Source organism: Porites lutea, chromosome 11 (assembly GCF_958299795.1).
Source record: "Porites lutea chromosome 11, jaPorLute2.1, whole genome shotgun sequence".
Taxonomy (NCBI): Eukaryota; Metazoa; Cnidaria; class Anthozoa; order Scleractinia; family Poritidae; genus Porites; species Porites lutea.
The window spans coordinates 11558711-11571210 of record NC_133211.1 but is presented as its reverse complement, the minus strand read 5'-3'; the positions used below and the strand labels follow the sequence as shown (position 1 = coordinate 11571210).

General features: G+C 36.2%; 3 protein-coding genes across 5 annotated transcripts in view; 1 reads left to right on the top strand and 2 right to left on the bottom strand.

The window, feature by feature from the left end:
- The window catches only part of LOC140952445 (developmentally-regulated GTP-binding protein 1-like), a 10212-nt gene extending 6372 nt beyond the window's left edge, over positions 1–3840 (top strand). The window contains exons 9-10 of one of the 3 annotated variants that reach the window (XM_073401870.1): positions 410–505; positions 3361–3840. In XM_073401870.1, coding sequence (XP_073257971.1) covers positions 410–505; positions 3361–3367 — 103 coding nt within the window. In that variant the 3' untranslated portion in view covers positions 3368–3840. Of the gene's footprint in view, positions 1–409; positions 510–3360 lie in introns of those variants that run through there. The other 2 variants (XM_073401868.1, XM_073401869.1) reach the window with 2 other exon arrangements.
- Positions 3841–5442: 1602 nt separating this feature from the next.
- Positions 5443–9163, bottom strand: LOC140952655 (ran-specific GTPase-activating protein-like). Its single transcript, XM_073402089.1, has 5 exons — positions 9007–9163; positions 8797–8915; positions 8532–8689; positions 7097–7222; positions 5443–6425 (listed from the first exon to the last, which is right to left on the bottom strand). The coding sequence occupies exons 1-5, from the start codon at positions 9019–9021 to the stop codon at positions 6154–6156; spliced, it is 690 nt and encodes a 229-aa protein (XP_073258190.1). The 5' UTR covers positions 9022–9163; the 3' UTR covers positions 5443–6153.
- A 1969-nt stretch (positions 9164–11132) lies between these two features.
- LOC140951518 (uncharacterized) overlaps positions 11133–12500 on the bottom strand; it is a 15322-nt gene continuing 13954 nt past the window's right edge. Inside the window, exon 16 of the mRNA XM_073400777.1 lies at positions 11133–12500. This exon is cut by the window's right edge and continues 204 nt beyond it. The gene's annotated coding sequence lies outside the window, so the exon portion shown is untranslated.

Sequence of the window (12500 nt, the reverse complement as noted above, 5' to 3'; positions counted from 1 at the left end):
AAGAATTTTGTTTATCAAAGGGAAGTATTATTGTTGTTGATTCAGCTTCTGAATAAACAATAGTTTCTTGATATTGTGGATGGGTGGGATGACTAATAATTATTTAGTAATGATGTACAATCGAACCTCCCATAAGTGACCACCCAAAATGCAAAGACTGAGTGGTTGCTTGTGGGAGGAGGTAGTTTACAAGAATCAAACCACAGGGGGCCTCTTCTGAGAAGAGGCCCAGGCACATCTACTTCATGGAAGAATGTCTAAGTTAGGACATGTGTAGTTCCATGTTGTCTCTAAAGTTCTTCGTATATTCTAAGTAGCATAGTGCACACAGTGATCAGAGAATGCGTTAAGCTATACCTTTTTGGTGGTACATACAATTTGATTCTTTTATCAATAACTTTTGTTGCAGTGCACTAGTTTGGGGTTCATCAGTGAAATTCAGTCCACAGAAAGTTGGCAAAGAACATTTCTTGCAAGATGAGGATGTTGTTCAGATAGTTAAAAAGTAAGTGGATAATATTAATATGAAGATACACCTAATAATAATTGTACAACCAGCAGCTCAAATGCTTTGCAAAACCTCCATGATATGGCTACCTTCACTTGTCCTATACCAGAAAGATGACACTATATATACAATTAATTTGTATTATCCTCTCATTCATACAATATTGCCTGACTCCTGAAAGTGGCCAAAGTGAAAAATTCAGAAAAAAAGATTCAAATTTCTTTTGGTAAAATTCTTAATTAATAAAATAGTACTATGCAAAAGTTCTGCCAAATAAGTTTCATTTGAATGGGAGATTGGTTGTAGGATTGCATCTGCAGATAACCTAATACTGACGAATCATCTTGCCATAACTTGATGACCCATTGATCTAGAAGTGAAATGGTCAAGGGCATTTGACACATAAACATGGGGACCATAAAACACCCCTACCCCTAAACAGTGGTCACCAAATATTTCCCTCATAATGGCCATTGGCAGAGGTCAACCCTCCAAGTTGTGACCATTTTGGTCGCTTTGGCACCTAAATTTTGGAGCTGGCGACTTGATTAGTAAACATAGGCACGTTAAACGTGCATGAGCTATTTTGAATGCTTCAGTGTAACTTTAATGCTTCGATGTAACCTTACCAAGAGTGATCAATCTACCTCTTTCATCCTAAATGTAGATTAGGTTTTTGTGCGAAATTGCGTATTGCGGTACAAAATAAAAACGCGAAACGCTCAGCTGAGTCGATCCTCAAGCTATATATTCACTTTCCTCTGTCTTTCCCTGTTACATCTGGTGCAAGTTAAACAAATCGTTAAAGTGAAATAAATTTCTACTCACCAAACGTTGATTAGAAGGAAAACTCTAAGGTTTCCTCGGAGTTTCTTAAGCCAAAATGTGACTTATCGAATACTGAATAGTTACGAAATACCAGGATTTTTATCATTGTGGTAGATGGTTGCATCATCATAATTCACGAGGTTTTCACGTGCGATTCTACTCAGTGAAACAGTCTTTAACTCCGACAACTTATTTCTTCATGTTTTAAAAGCTATTGCTTCTCAGAAGACAAGAGCCTTTTTTAAGGCATTGGTTACAAAACGAAACAGGTCTTCATACGTCCAAGTTACTATTTATCATTGTGAAAAGCCAATCTGCATGAGATGTACAGTCACACAGCTGGCTTGTGAAAGTGTTGGACTTTGCCCCCTTTCGTCGTTCGTATGTGAGGGAATTCGAGTTATCACACAGTAAACTAGCTGAGTAAACAGAATTATAAAAATAACTCACGCACACAATTTGCACGTGAAGGTGTTGGTCTTTGGCCCTTTTACAATTCGTACGTTAAAAAAAGGCAAATTCTTCACTACAAAATTTTCTCAAACGATTTTAAGAAATCACCTCGGCTTCATTATAACATCTGCAATTAAATTATGTTTCATGCAACGTCAAGGTTGATAACCTAACATTTATTAACAAAATTTTGTGAAACGGTCTTTAAATCCGACAACTTATTTCGTCATGTTTTAAAAGCTATTGCTTCCTAAAAGACAAGAGCCTTTTTTAAGGCATTGGTTACTAAATGAAACAGGTCTTCATACGTCCAAGTTACTATTATTATTGTGAAAAGCCAATCTGCATGTGATGTACAGTCACACAGCTGGCACGTGAAAGTGTCGGACTTTGCCCCCTTTCGTCGTTCGTACGTGAGGGAATTCGAGTTATCACACAGTAATCTAGTAAACAGAATTATAAAAATAACTCATGCACACAATTTGCATGTGAAGATGTTACAAAATTTTCTTAAACGATTTTAAGAAATCACCTCGGCTTTACTACAACATCTGCAATTAAATTATCTTTCATGCAAGGTCAAGGTTGATAGCCTAACATTTATTAACTTCCAAGAAAATTATCAAACTGCCGAAATATATTTCTACTTATATCATGATTATTGTGTCAACTAGCTTCCTCCAATTTTATTCCCTAACGCCACTGTTTCTACTTAAGTTACGCATCTTTACTAAATAGAACGAAAAAGGTCGGTTGAACTTTGTAAGCGAGAGAATAATATTTTTAAAGCTTGTTTACAGGATTAACAATACTTGATACAGCTTTCAAAAAAAATAAGCTGCCTTTTAAACTTCTAAAACCACATTTTATAGGGCGCATACTTTGGAATAAAAGTCTATATCTAAATATCAATTATTGCTTCATTGGAAGAGATTTGAAAATATATGATCTTTTATACTCTACCCAGTTGTAGCAGGTGAAACAGAACTCACACTGACGTGCGTTGTACCGATAGCCGAATTAGGTCAGAAATGCCTCGAAGCAGCATCCACACTTAAATATGAACCCTTAAACAGTTGCATCGCTGTTCACAGCGTTTGAATCATGAAGATATTTTATGTAATGCTTCCAAACACCTGTACCCGTAATAAAAGATGAAAAAATTGTGAAGGATCAAGATGGCGGTCTCAAAGTGCCCTTATTCGACCTTTACCAATGCCATGTTTAAATAGATGCCAAGATCTCATTGGTTCCTAAGCATCCACTCATAGTACCTTCAACCTAATTGGCTCTTGCAACAAACATCCCAACATACAAAGCCACAAAGATACAAAGCCACAAAGATACATACGCTCACACCACTGACATATGAGCTATTTTTTCAAAATAGCTCAAAAAATCCTCCCTAAACAAAAGAGTTGGTTGCCCAATGGCGACCAAGCAAAAACTTCAACTTAGAGGGTTGAAGGTACATCTCTATTGAATTAGAGGAGTTTTTTTGAAAGCAAAGCATCAGTCATATTTAGTTCATGTTTCCCTACATTAATCCAGATTGTTTTTCTTCCTTGCAGAGTTTAAATGCCTGTACCAAATGGAAGGAAGACTCTGCCTAGTGAAGTTAACTGTCTTAACATGAGATCTGTTAACCACTGAATGTCCTATGATGACTTTGCAAGGTGTTCCTCTGCAGAAGAAGTTTTCTTAGAATATTTTCTGTTCAATAAGCATTAATATTTCTTGCAAAACTGAGATGCTTTTCTCTGAGAAAAATTAATAGTTTTTTTCTCTGATAGCTAGTTTTTTTAGGAAAGTATTATAAGATCATAGCTCTGAGGATTTGTTCACTTTGTTTACACCAATCCTTACTATCCTGCCACATAACAACAGCATGTGACCTGAAGATGTGAATAAATAAAATTACAGATTTCTTTAAATAAACTTGCATTTACCTGCATATAGATAAATATAAGTACGTAATAGAGACTGAATGCTGGTGTTGCCATAATTTCCTGGAATACAGTAGTTTAAAAAATTATGCCATGATGGTTTAGGGCCACCTTAAATTTAAGATGAATTTAAAGTGGCTCTGTACCCTCTTGACTGTAGTTTTAAGTCTATTATAAATGTTTTAAGTCACCATAAGTCAAATTCCCTTTCTAAGTTGCACCCTGTTCTCTTAGTTTTGCCTTCAACTCTCCTCAAATAATTCATAATTAATGACGTTCTGCACTTAAATAAAGGATTGACAGTTAACTGTGTGGTATGGCCAGAGCTGTCATTATTCAGGCCTCTAGGCCCAGTTTTTCGAAGGCCGATTAGCACCCAGGGTTAAATTTTAACCTGGGTCTCTTTTTCTTTTCATCAAAATCATTTTCTTGAACAATTTTTTCTATTATTTTCAGAGTAGCCAATCATCAAATTGTTGACAAAAAGAATGAAACTGAATTTGCTTTTTTAAGCTTTCATATCTGAATTCAAATTTCGAACTAACCCTGGGTTATCTTAACCCATCTTTGAACAACTCGGCCCTGTACCTTGAACAAATGAATACAACATAGTTTAACCTACTAGGAACATGATTCACCTTAACTCTTTAAGCCCCAAGAGTAATCAGTGTTAAATTTCTCCTTGTTGTATCAATGCTATCAAACAGAGTGGTCATGAGAATTAAGGATGAAACCACACAAGATGAATTTAATTATTAATAAATATTAAACTTCCCACTACTACAATAAGATATTTTATTATACTTTGTGCTCACTACCTGTCTTCTCACTGGCCAAGAGCCAACTGCTAATTTTGGAAATCAGTGCAACCTACAGATTAGCTAGTTATCTGCTAGCAGATAACTGAGTAATCTGTGGTTTGCGCACAATGCATGATATCGGATGACAATATCAATTCACATTCCTTGCGATGGTGTGTTTGTCGTTTTTTTCTTCAAAACAATGTATAATAAAACAACATTACTAGCTCCGGTTTTAATGATATCCTAAAATAGTAATCAAGGTCTCCGCAAGGGTTATCAGCCTCTGCCTTCAGCTCAGCTGATAACACTCGACCTTGATTATTCCGGATATCACAAAACCCTCATCCAAATTATCGTTTAATATATGAGATAAAAATTTAGATGTTAGGGTTTATGAGTTAAGCCCTCCATTTAATAGCTTTTCCCTTCCCACCCTCCAGTGTGTGATACTCTAAATGACATTATTGGCAATTGTTAGACTTCCTGTAATATTAGTAAAAGAGCACTGACCCATGCACTTTATATTTGAGGAAATACAGTATTTGGCTCACTAAAAAAATTTCGGCCAGGACCCATGACATTTCTGCACAAAAGAAATCAGCAGTTTGAAGCCCATCTAAAGGCAAAGGAAAGACTTGCCGGTGTGGCAGGCATTAAAAGGGGGAGGGAGAATTATGTGCAGCGGGTTCTTGTGCACCTTGATTTCCCTATTCCCCTTCTCTTAAAATGCCTCAGTGCTACAGGATTATAAAAGCTCGTGTGGAAATGTTTCTTCTTTCTTTGTATACTTTCAGAGCAGATGGAATGATTTATTTGGGAATACACAAAGGATAAGAACAGAGAACTTTCTTCAAAACTATATTTCAAACATCAGGCCAAAGGAGCAACCATCAGAACAACAGAGTTAAACTTAAATTTTATTTTTCATGAGCATTAATATTTAGCCAAAAAACTTAAATTAATTTTCTTCAACTTGTATACTAAAACTAAATGTTTTCAAACAATCCATGTTTAATCTCTATTATCATCTAATATTTGGAAACAAAAAGAATTTAAAACTTCTCAGGTGACTACAGTCAGCATCTTATCTACATCAATGTGCAAAAAATTCTTTAAAAACTGTACATGTGGAAAGAGATTACTGCTTTAATCTGTATACAAAGAAAACAGAAGGTTCACTATGAAATGAAAGGAAATAGCACATCATTTTGATTTTAGTTAGTAATGTTTCTTTGATCAAAAATGTTTACAGTCAAAAAAGGAATATTCTAACAAGCAAAGACTTAAGAAAATCTTAACACAAGCAAAGGATATAGTATATGTAGTATATTGATAGTGAAGGTCTAGACAACAATAACAGGGAGCTTAAGCAGTGATGACCACGACCTGTACGAGAACGGCAAAAAAGCAATAGGTTTAGAGAGCCATCGTCAACATTGTTGCCTAAGCTCCCTAATATTGGTTTATGAATACCTGTTGCAAGGAAAAAAAAAGTTGCTATTTTATCATAGTAAGTGCCTTATTTGGTAGAGTAATAATTTAGCAGTTCCTTGAAGAGAGTCTGTTAAGAAAAGCTGGCTGCCAATAACTATACTAAGAATCTTCACTTCCATGACTATTTTTCTGGTGTATCCTCTGTACTTGGGGTATTTTTATTTTCATCGGATGCATCTGTTTCTGAAGTGTTTGATTCATTTTGCTCACTGTCCTTACTTTTTGTCTCATTCTCTTTGTTCTCGGAATCATTTTCTTTAGCATCATCTTCCTTACTTTCCTTGACTTCGAGTCCTTCAAGTTCTTTTGCAAGCTTGTCGCTTTCTTGTTCATCTGTTGGAATGCCTATCTTATCTTGGCATTCAACAATTAGGTCTTTAAATTTCTTGGCATCTGTTTTTAATATTAACAACAAAATAGTCGCCGTTAAGAAAGAAGTCCAAAAATGATTAGAGCACTATTAAGATAATCCAGGTAATTTACATACAGTGTGATTTTCATTGGCTAGCTTCTTTTAATTTATACCTTGGCAGTTTACTTTCACAAGATCTTAATACTTCTTTATTGATAACTCTGATTACCTTTTTCTCAGGAGAGGAATGGAAGAAACTTACTTGACTGGTGCCAGGTTATAAAGAAGCTCCAGGTTACACAATAAAATTTAGGGAAATGGCCATAATTCTTGTTGTACACGGCCAGAAACCACTACTCCATGAAAGACTGCAGCTGGGGTCTTCATGTAGCACACAGCCTTTCACATCATAAAAAGGTGGTTTCTCATTTGCAGAGCCCCTTCTCTAATACCACCAAAAAAAGGTTTGAGATTTAAAAGCACACAAAATATTCAGGTCTTTTTCACCACTTCCCTCATGCAATATTGGCAGAATAAAAACATAAAAAGGGTAGGAGAATTATAACTATGAATACCCCAGGTCTTGCTTATAAAAAAGAAAACATGGTATTCATTAATAATAATCTTGAGTAGTATCAACAACGGAACTGATGGCACCTAAAAATTTAGCTTCAAGTTGTAAAAATCATTCCATCCTTTGTGCAAAACTTACTTTCAGCATTAGCAAATCTAATAGCCAGCGTTTCTGTTTTCACGGCTTCATCGGCAAAATCTGCAGCGGTCCAAACCCATGCTCTGTCACTACCACAGTTTGGCTGTAAATTAATGTCTTTTGTTACTGAAACAAGAAAAAATAAAATTAGTAAATTAATTATTTCATTGATTGCTCACTACCAAATATTCGGAAATCATGTAGTTATGCGGCATGGCAATTCTGTGTTTTCACTCACGTGGTCAGCATCTATGCTAATTTATTGGAACAACAGAAAGTGTTTACATAAGAAAAGAGTTCAACTCCCATGGAACTGGTTTGGGACTGGTTTTGGGGGGTGAGGGGGGGGGGGGGGGGGTGGAAGTTGCAAATGCCCCACAGTGGGGCCAGGTGGTTCACACCAAAACCCTATGTTGGGACCGAAAAAAATTGTGCAACTGTCCCACCCCAGAACAACACCAAAATTGCATTTTCAAGTAAATCAGCTGAAAATGCCATATTTATAGGAAATCTGCAATAATCTGATCAAAATAAAAGATGCACCCTTGGCAAATCGCTCCTAGCCGCTAGTTATAACCATTGCAAAATGAACACATCCATACAATCTGACTAACTTCAATGACGGAACTTTAAACTAGAATTTTTAATAATACTTTTTTTATTTTTGAAGGTATTTAAAATAGTGAATGATAAATAAACAACCAACCAGCTTAACACGAGTATTTTCTCATCACAACAGAACTTTTCCAGCACATATCTTTTTAAAGCTTTCAGCTTTCTAAATATGCTTTCTAAATAGGTGTATTTTTAAATGAAGTATTGAAAAAGGACCGATGTCAACCATGGGCACACTTGGAATTGACTGAGCTATTATGTATGCTTAAGTTACATCAATTTTCCTTTTTGAAAGTGGTAGAAAATAAGAAATTTAACAATCAAATTCCCTATTATTAGGCAGACCTTTGAAGACCAAAGTCCCACCATGGGAACATGTCACTTGAAAAATGCCTGGGTGGGGGGAGATGGATGGTCACGCTTGGAATTGACAGAGCTGTAAGTTTGTATATGTAGTACCATTTATTACAAGAGCCAAGATACTACATAAAATGTCTACCATATCAGGGGAACAATACATCAGAGTCCTGTTCCACAAAATTTTATGGAATAGGATGTGTTTGTTCCATTTGGGTTTTAGGGCCGAACATCCCCCGTGCCCCATGCATAAGCCGCAATCTAAATAGTCAGAGGTTGTTCCTAACAAGAGGCTCCAATGTCACTAATGGAACTGATTTGGGTATTTTCAGGACCCTCATAGCATGTCATATCTACCTATTGAAAATCCGAGATCTGAAATATTAAAGGATGATTAATTTAGTCATGCCTTTAATTACACAAGATAAAATAAACGTGACAGGCTTGTGCTTTTAATACTTACTGTAATGGTTTGCACAAATCTTTAACGTCTTGTCTCTTCTCATTAGAATTCTGTACGTTCCTTTATCGCCATGCTTTAAGATCTTCACTTCGCCAACTCCCCTTTCTTTCCACTCATTTTCTTCCCCGCTAGTTTCAAATCGGTACAGCTTTGCACGTCTGTCAGGAAATTTACATGTTCAGTTACGGAAATTAATGACGAACTAGCGCTACCAGTAAAGGGCAAAGAAAAGGGGGCATCATTTGTTTAAAGATGGTTTACTTACAACTTCAGAAGTGCCTCTTCGTTTTCCTCCAGTGACTTTACTTCTATCTTGGCTAAGTTAACAAGCGGTTTAAAATGGATTTCAGGACTAGCGGGAGCATCTTGAGGTTCGTCAGTTGTCTGTTACAAATTTAAATGTATTTTTTAAATATGTTGTCACCAGATAAACTCAAAATAACAAAAAATATATAAGGTTTGAAACAGAAACTACCTTTACGTCACTCATTGTGTAGTTTTTGTCCTAAGATGGTCAAGATATAACAAGATTCCCTCTGTAAGTCGGCTTTCAACTGTTCAACATCCAAGGAAAAAATTATTTCGCGCTTTCCTTCTTGAAAATTGCGCAACCATCTTTTGCGCATTACCTAATACGCATCCGCTTAACACTTTACATATCGCGGGCTCGTATCCTTCAAAAGGCGGGAAATTTTTCAATTTTGCTCGTGTTGCGTGCACCCCGCGCGCGGAAGAATATGGCTGCCTCCAGTCACCACAATCTCTCCACAACTGTAAACGGTAAGAGAGGCAAGCTTTGCATGTTAATACTTTAAAGTATTCCTGTACAGTTATTGTGTTAATCTTGATATTTTCAGCTCATGGTTTCAAAGCTGTCCTAAGCTTAAGCGTGATTTGGAAGGCGTAAATACTGCTGGAAAAAGTTATAACAGCTGTTGCGAGGCCCTGCCAGGGTAAATTCCGACAAGCGACATGGCCCAAAAAGTAGCGACAGCGCGTAAAATGAAATCGCGACAAGAGACAACATCCCTCGGCCAAATTGCGACAGTGGCAGCAAAGCCGACAATAAGTTTAGCGACAAGCATTTTTGAACACCGAGACGAGACGTTTTAAAGTTCAGACGGGCGACATGGGACCCCCCCCCCCCCCCGTCCCTGGCAGGGCTTCTGTAGCTGCACGGCGGGTATTGCTAGCTATTTTATATAATACAAATTTAAAGCTTATTCAAGTTTAAACAGACTCCCAGCAAATACTTAACTTTTTCCAGCTTTTTAAATGAAAACTCTGAACAAAGGATAAGCTGTATTCAACAATGCAAAATGCTGCCTTTTTTTTTTACGTTTTACTTCTAGCCCGGGGTAGTGGGGTAGTGGGGTGGGGGGAGGGGGGTTGATACATGGGATAGGTATAGGGTACCCAAACTGTATCCATATTATAAAAATTCAAGTGCGTTAATACCCAGTTACACAAGAAAGATATCATTATATCATTATGTTATTCATTATGTATGCATATTGCCATTAAATTCTCACTCTTTTGGGATTTGGGTCCTGATAGGGTGTAAATTTCCGTTCACCTCATCCTTAACTAGGGTGGACAGGGTTTAAGACCCTGGGCCACACACACATGCATGAAAATTTATGGTTACCTCAGGACTTCTACTTACACACTGATTTGAAATACTTTGTGCCTTAGTAGATTGACACGATCTATGAGTCTTACACTGGATCACTTTTATTTTTGGATATAGTCACATGGTATTAAAACTGCAAGAAACAATTGGTCGCAGAGCGTGGGATATTATGAACTGTTTTGGTCTGAACCGTCTCTAAGGATCAAAAACAGTTGTGAAAAAATGAAGAAATTAAATCTTGCCTTTTCTTTTGTATTCAATTTTGTACCTAGGACCCTGATAATCACATTTTAGGGCTTTGAAATTTCAACATTTTCAGGGGAAGCATGCTTCCAGACTGCCCCTAGAAGAAGTCTTAAACATCCTCCTGTTGATAACAGTTAGATACTTAACAAGATACAGTCAGATAATTAACATTATTATTCATTCAAAATATTTTTCTGTTTCTGATTGGCTAAAATCCCAAACATAATTCATCGTAACCAGCTACTGTGAACCAAATTAGGAAGAATTTTGTGATATGTGAACTGATGTCGTCCATCATGCAGCAAAAATGCCAGATTATTAAACCATTAACTGAGAAAACCTGGAGACGAGGTTAAGATACAAAATGGCAGAACATTTCACTCATTTCACAAGGAAGAAATAGGCGAAACAGGTAACTAGTTTTCAGGGCAGTTCCAAATTAACCAAGAGGGCTTCTAAAGCAAAGAGAAAACTATCTGAGACACTTCGTGAATATTTGGAAAAAATCCGGTTGTTGGGTGCCCCTGGTATAATACAACTGTATTAGTAATAATCTTAATCTAGAGGTGCATATATTAAGGGTATAACCGATACCAGTAATGTCGTTCATAAAGGGAATATCGAGATGAGGGGAGAATGGTGGGGAAGTCACACTCTCCAGTCTTCAGACAAATTTCTACAATTTTCAAAAAGTTAAACTTAAGTCTGGTCAAATGACAAGAAGTTGAACTCTTTAATAATTTCAGAAATATATCTAAGTATTAGTTCAGCCTATGCTTTACATGGACATAAAATATATCATTGTTATAAATATTAATTATTATATTGTTTTGGATTTTTTTTTTTTCATAATCAAGAAGGAAATAGGAAATATTACCACTCCTCGTAAGAAATAAATAGTTGATTACCGGTATGTTTTTAAATATGAATTTATCAGATCTATAAGTGCTTTATAGCACGTAAGGTTGGTTCAGTGGCCACAGGCAAAGTTAAAACTTTTACAGATACGGTTCTGGGAATATTTTAATTTCTTGCCAAGATTAAGCACGCATTGTGACACTTTAATTGAGTAGTAAAAGTGACAGATTCGTGTTTACATTTCCCCTCATTGTGATTTTCAATTTTTAATACTATACCAACGATAAAAAATATTCATTACTAGTAAAACTCAATCAACATATAAAGCAATCACAAATAGATAGAAATATTGAAGAAATTAATTTGGTTAAACCAATTCGAGAATTATCTAAGTCAAAATTTAGGCATCTTCCCCACACCCATCTATTGGTGATGGGTTTAACCTGAACTTAATTTTGACATGTAACATATACCCAGTGACAGTGTGCCTGTCTCAGGAAATTTGCAATATTATAAAATTGTTGACTTATTTAACTTTGATTTATTCTAAATCAAACACATAAAACTACACAGGTTCAATAAATTGTCTTCAAAAATATTTGTCTAGATAATAGAAAAACTAATGCAGCAAAAGCATGCTGAGTTAACATTTTCATCTTTGCACTATTCTCTCAGTTATATAGCAACTGAAGGTGGTGCAGTCACTGTTTAGACTTTTTCAAGCCTAACTTATTTGATGTTATTAATTACAAAAGCTATGGTATAATTCCCTGCTGGTTCCAGTTGTGAGAAAGGTGGATACTGCTAAACACTGGGTAAATCTCTATTCACTGGATAACACAATATTGGTTTTCCCTAAAACTTATCCACTGGACAGTGATTTCTGCAGTGGATTAAACACCATCTAGGCTTGATTACCAGCCGCTGTTCGGGAAATGAGCCAATGAGAGAGCAGTAGAAGTCCAGCTTAAGTGCCATCCAACATTTGAAAAACCGGGGCTTGTAGCAAAAAACAAAACTGACATGTTCATCACAAATTCGTAGCTCTTATCCTTACATCATTACACTTACAAAATACCAATGGTTATCATTCCCTGATCAACAAATCAGGCACCTGCTTAAGTGCCAGACATGCAAACACTTGGCAGCATACAAAATGTATGCTGCCTATTAGTCTGCTGTAACATCCAACTCTGGCATCTCTTTGCATTCTGAGTTGCTGTATTGAAGCT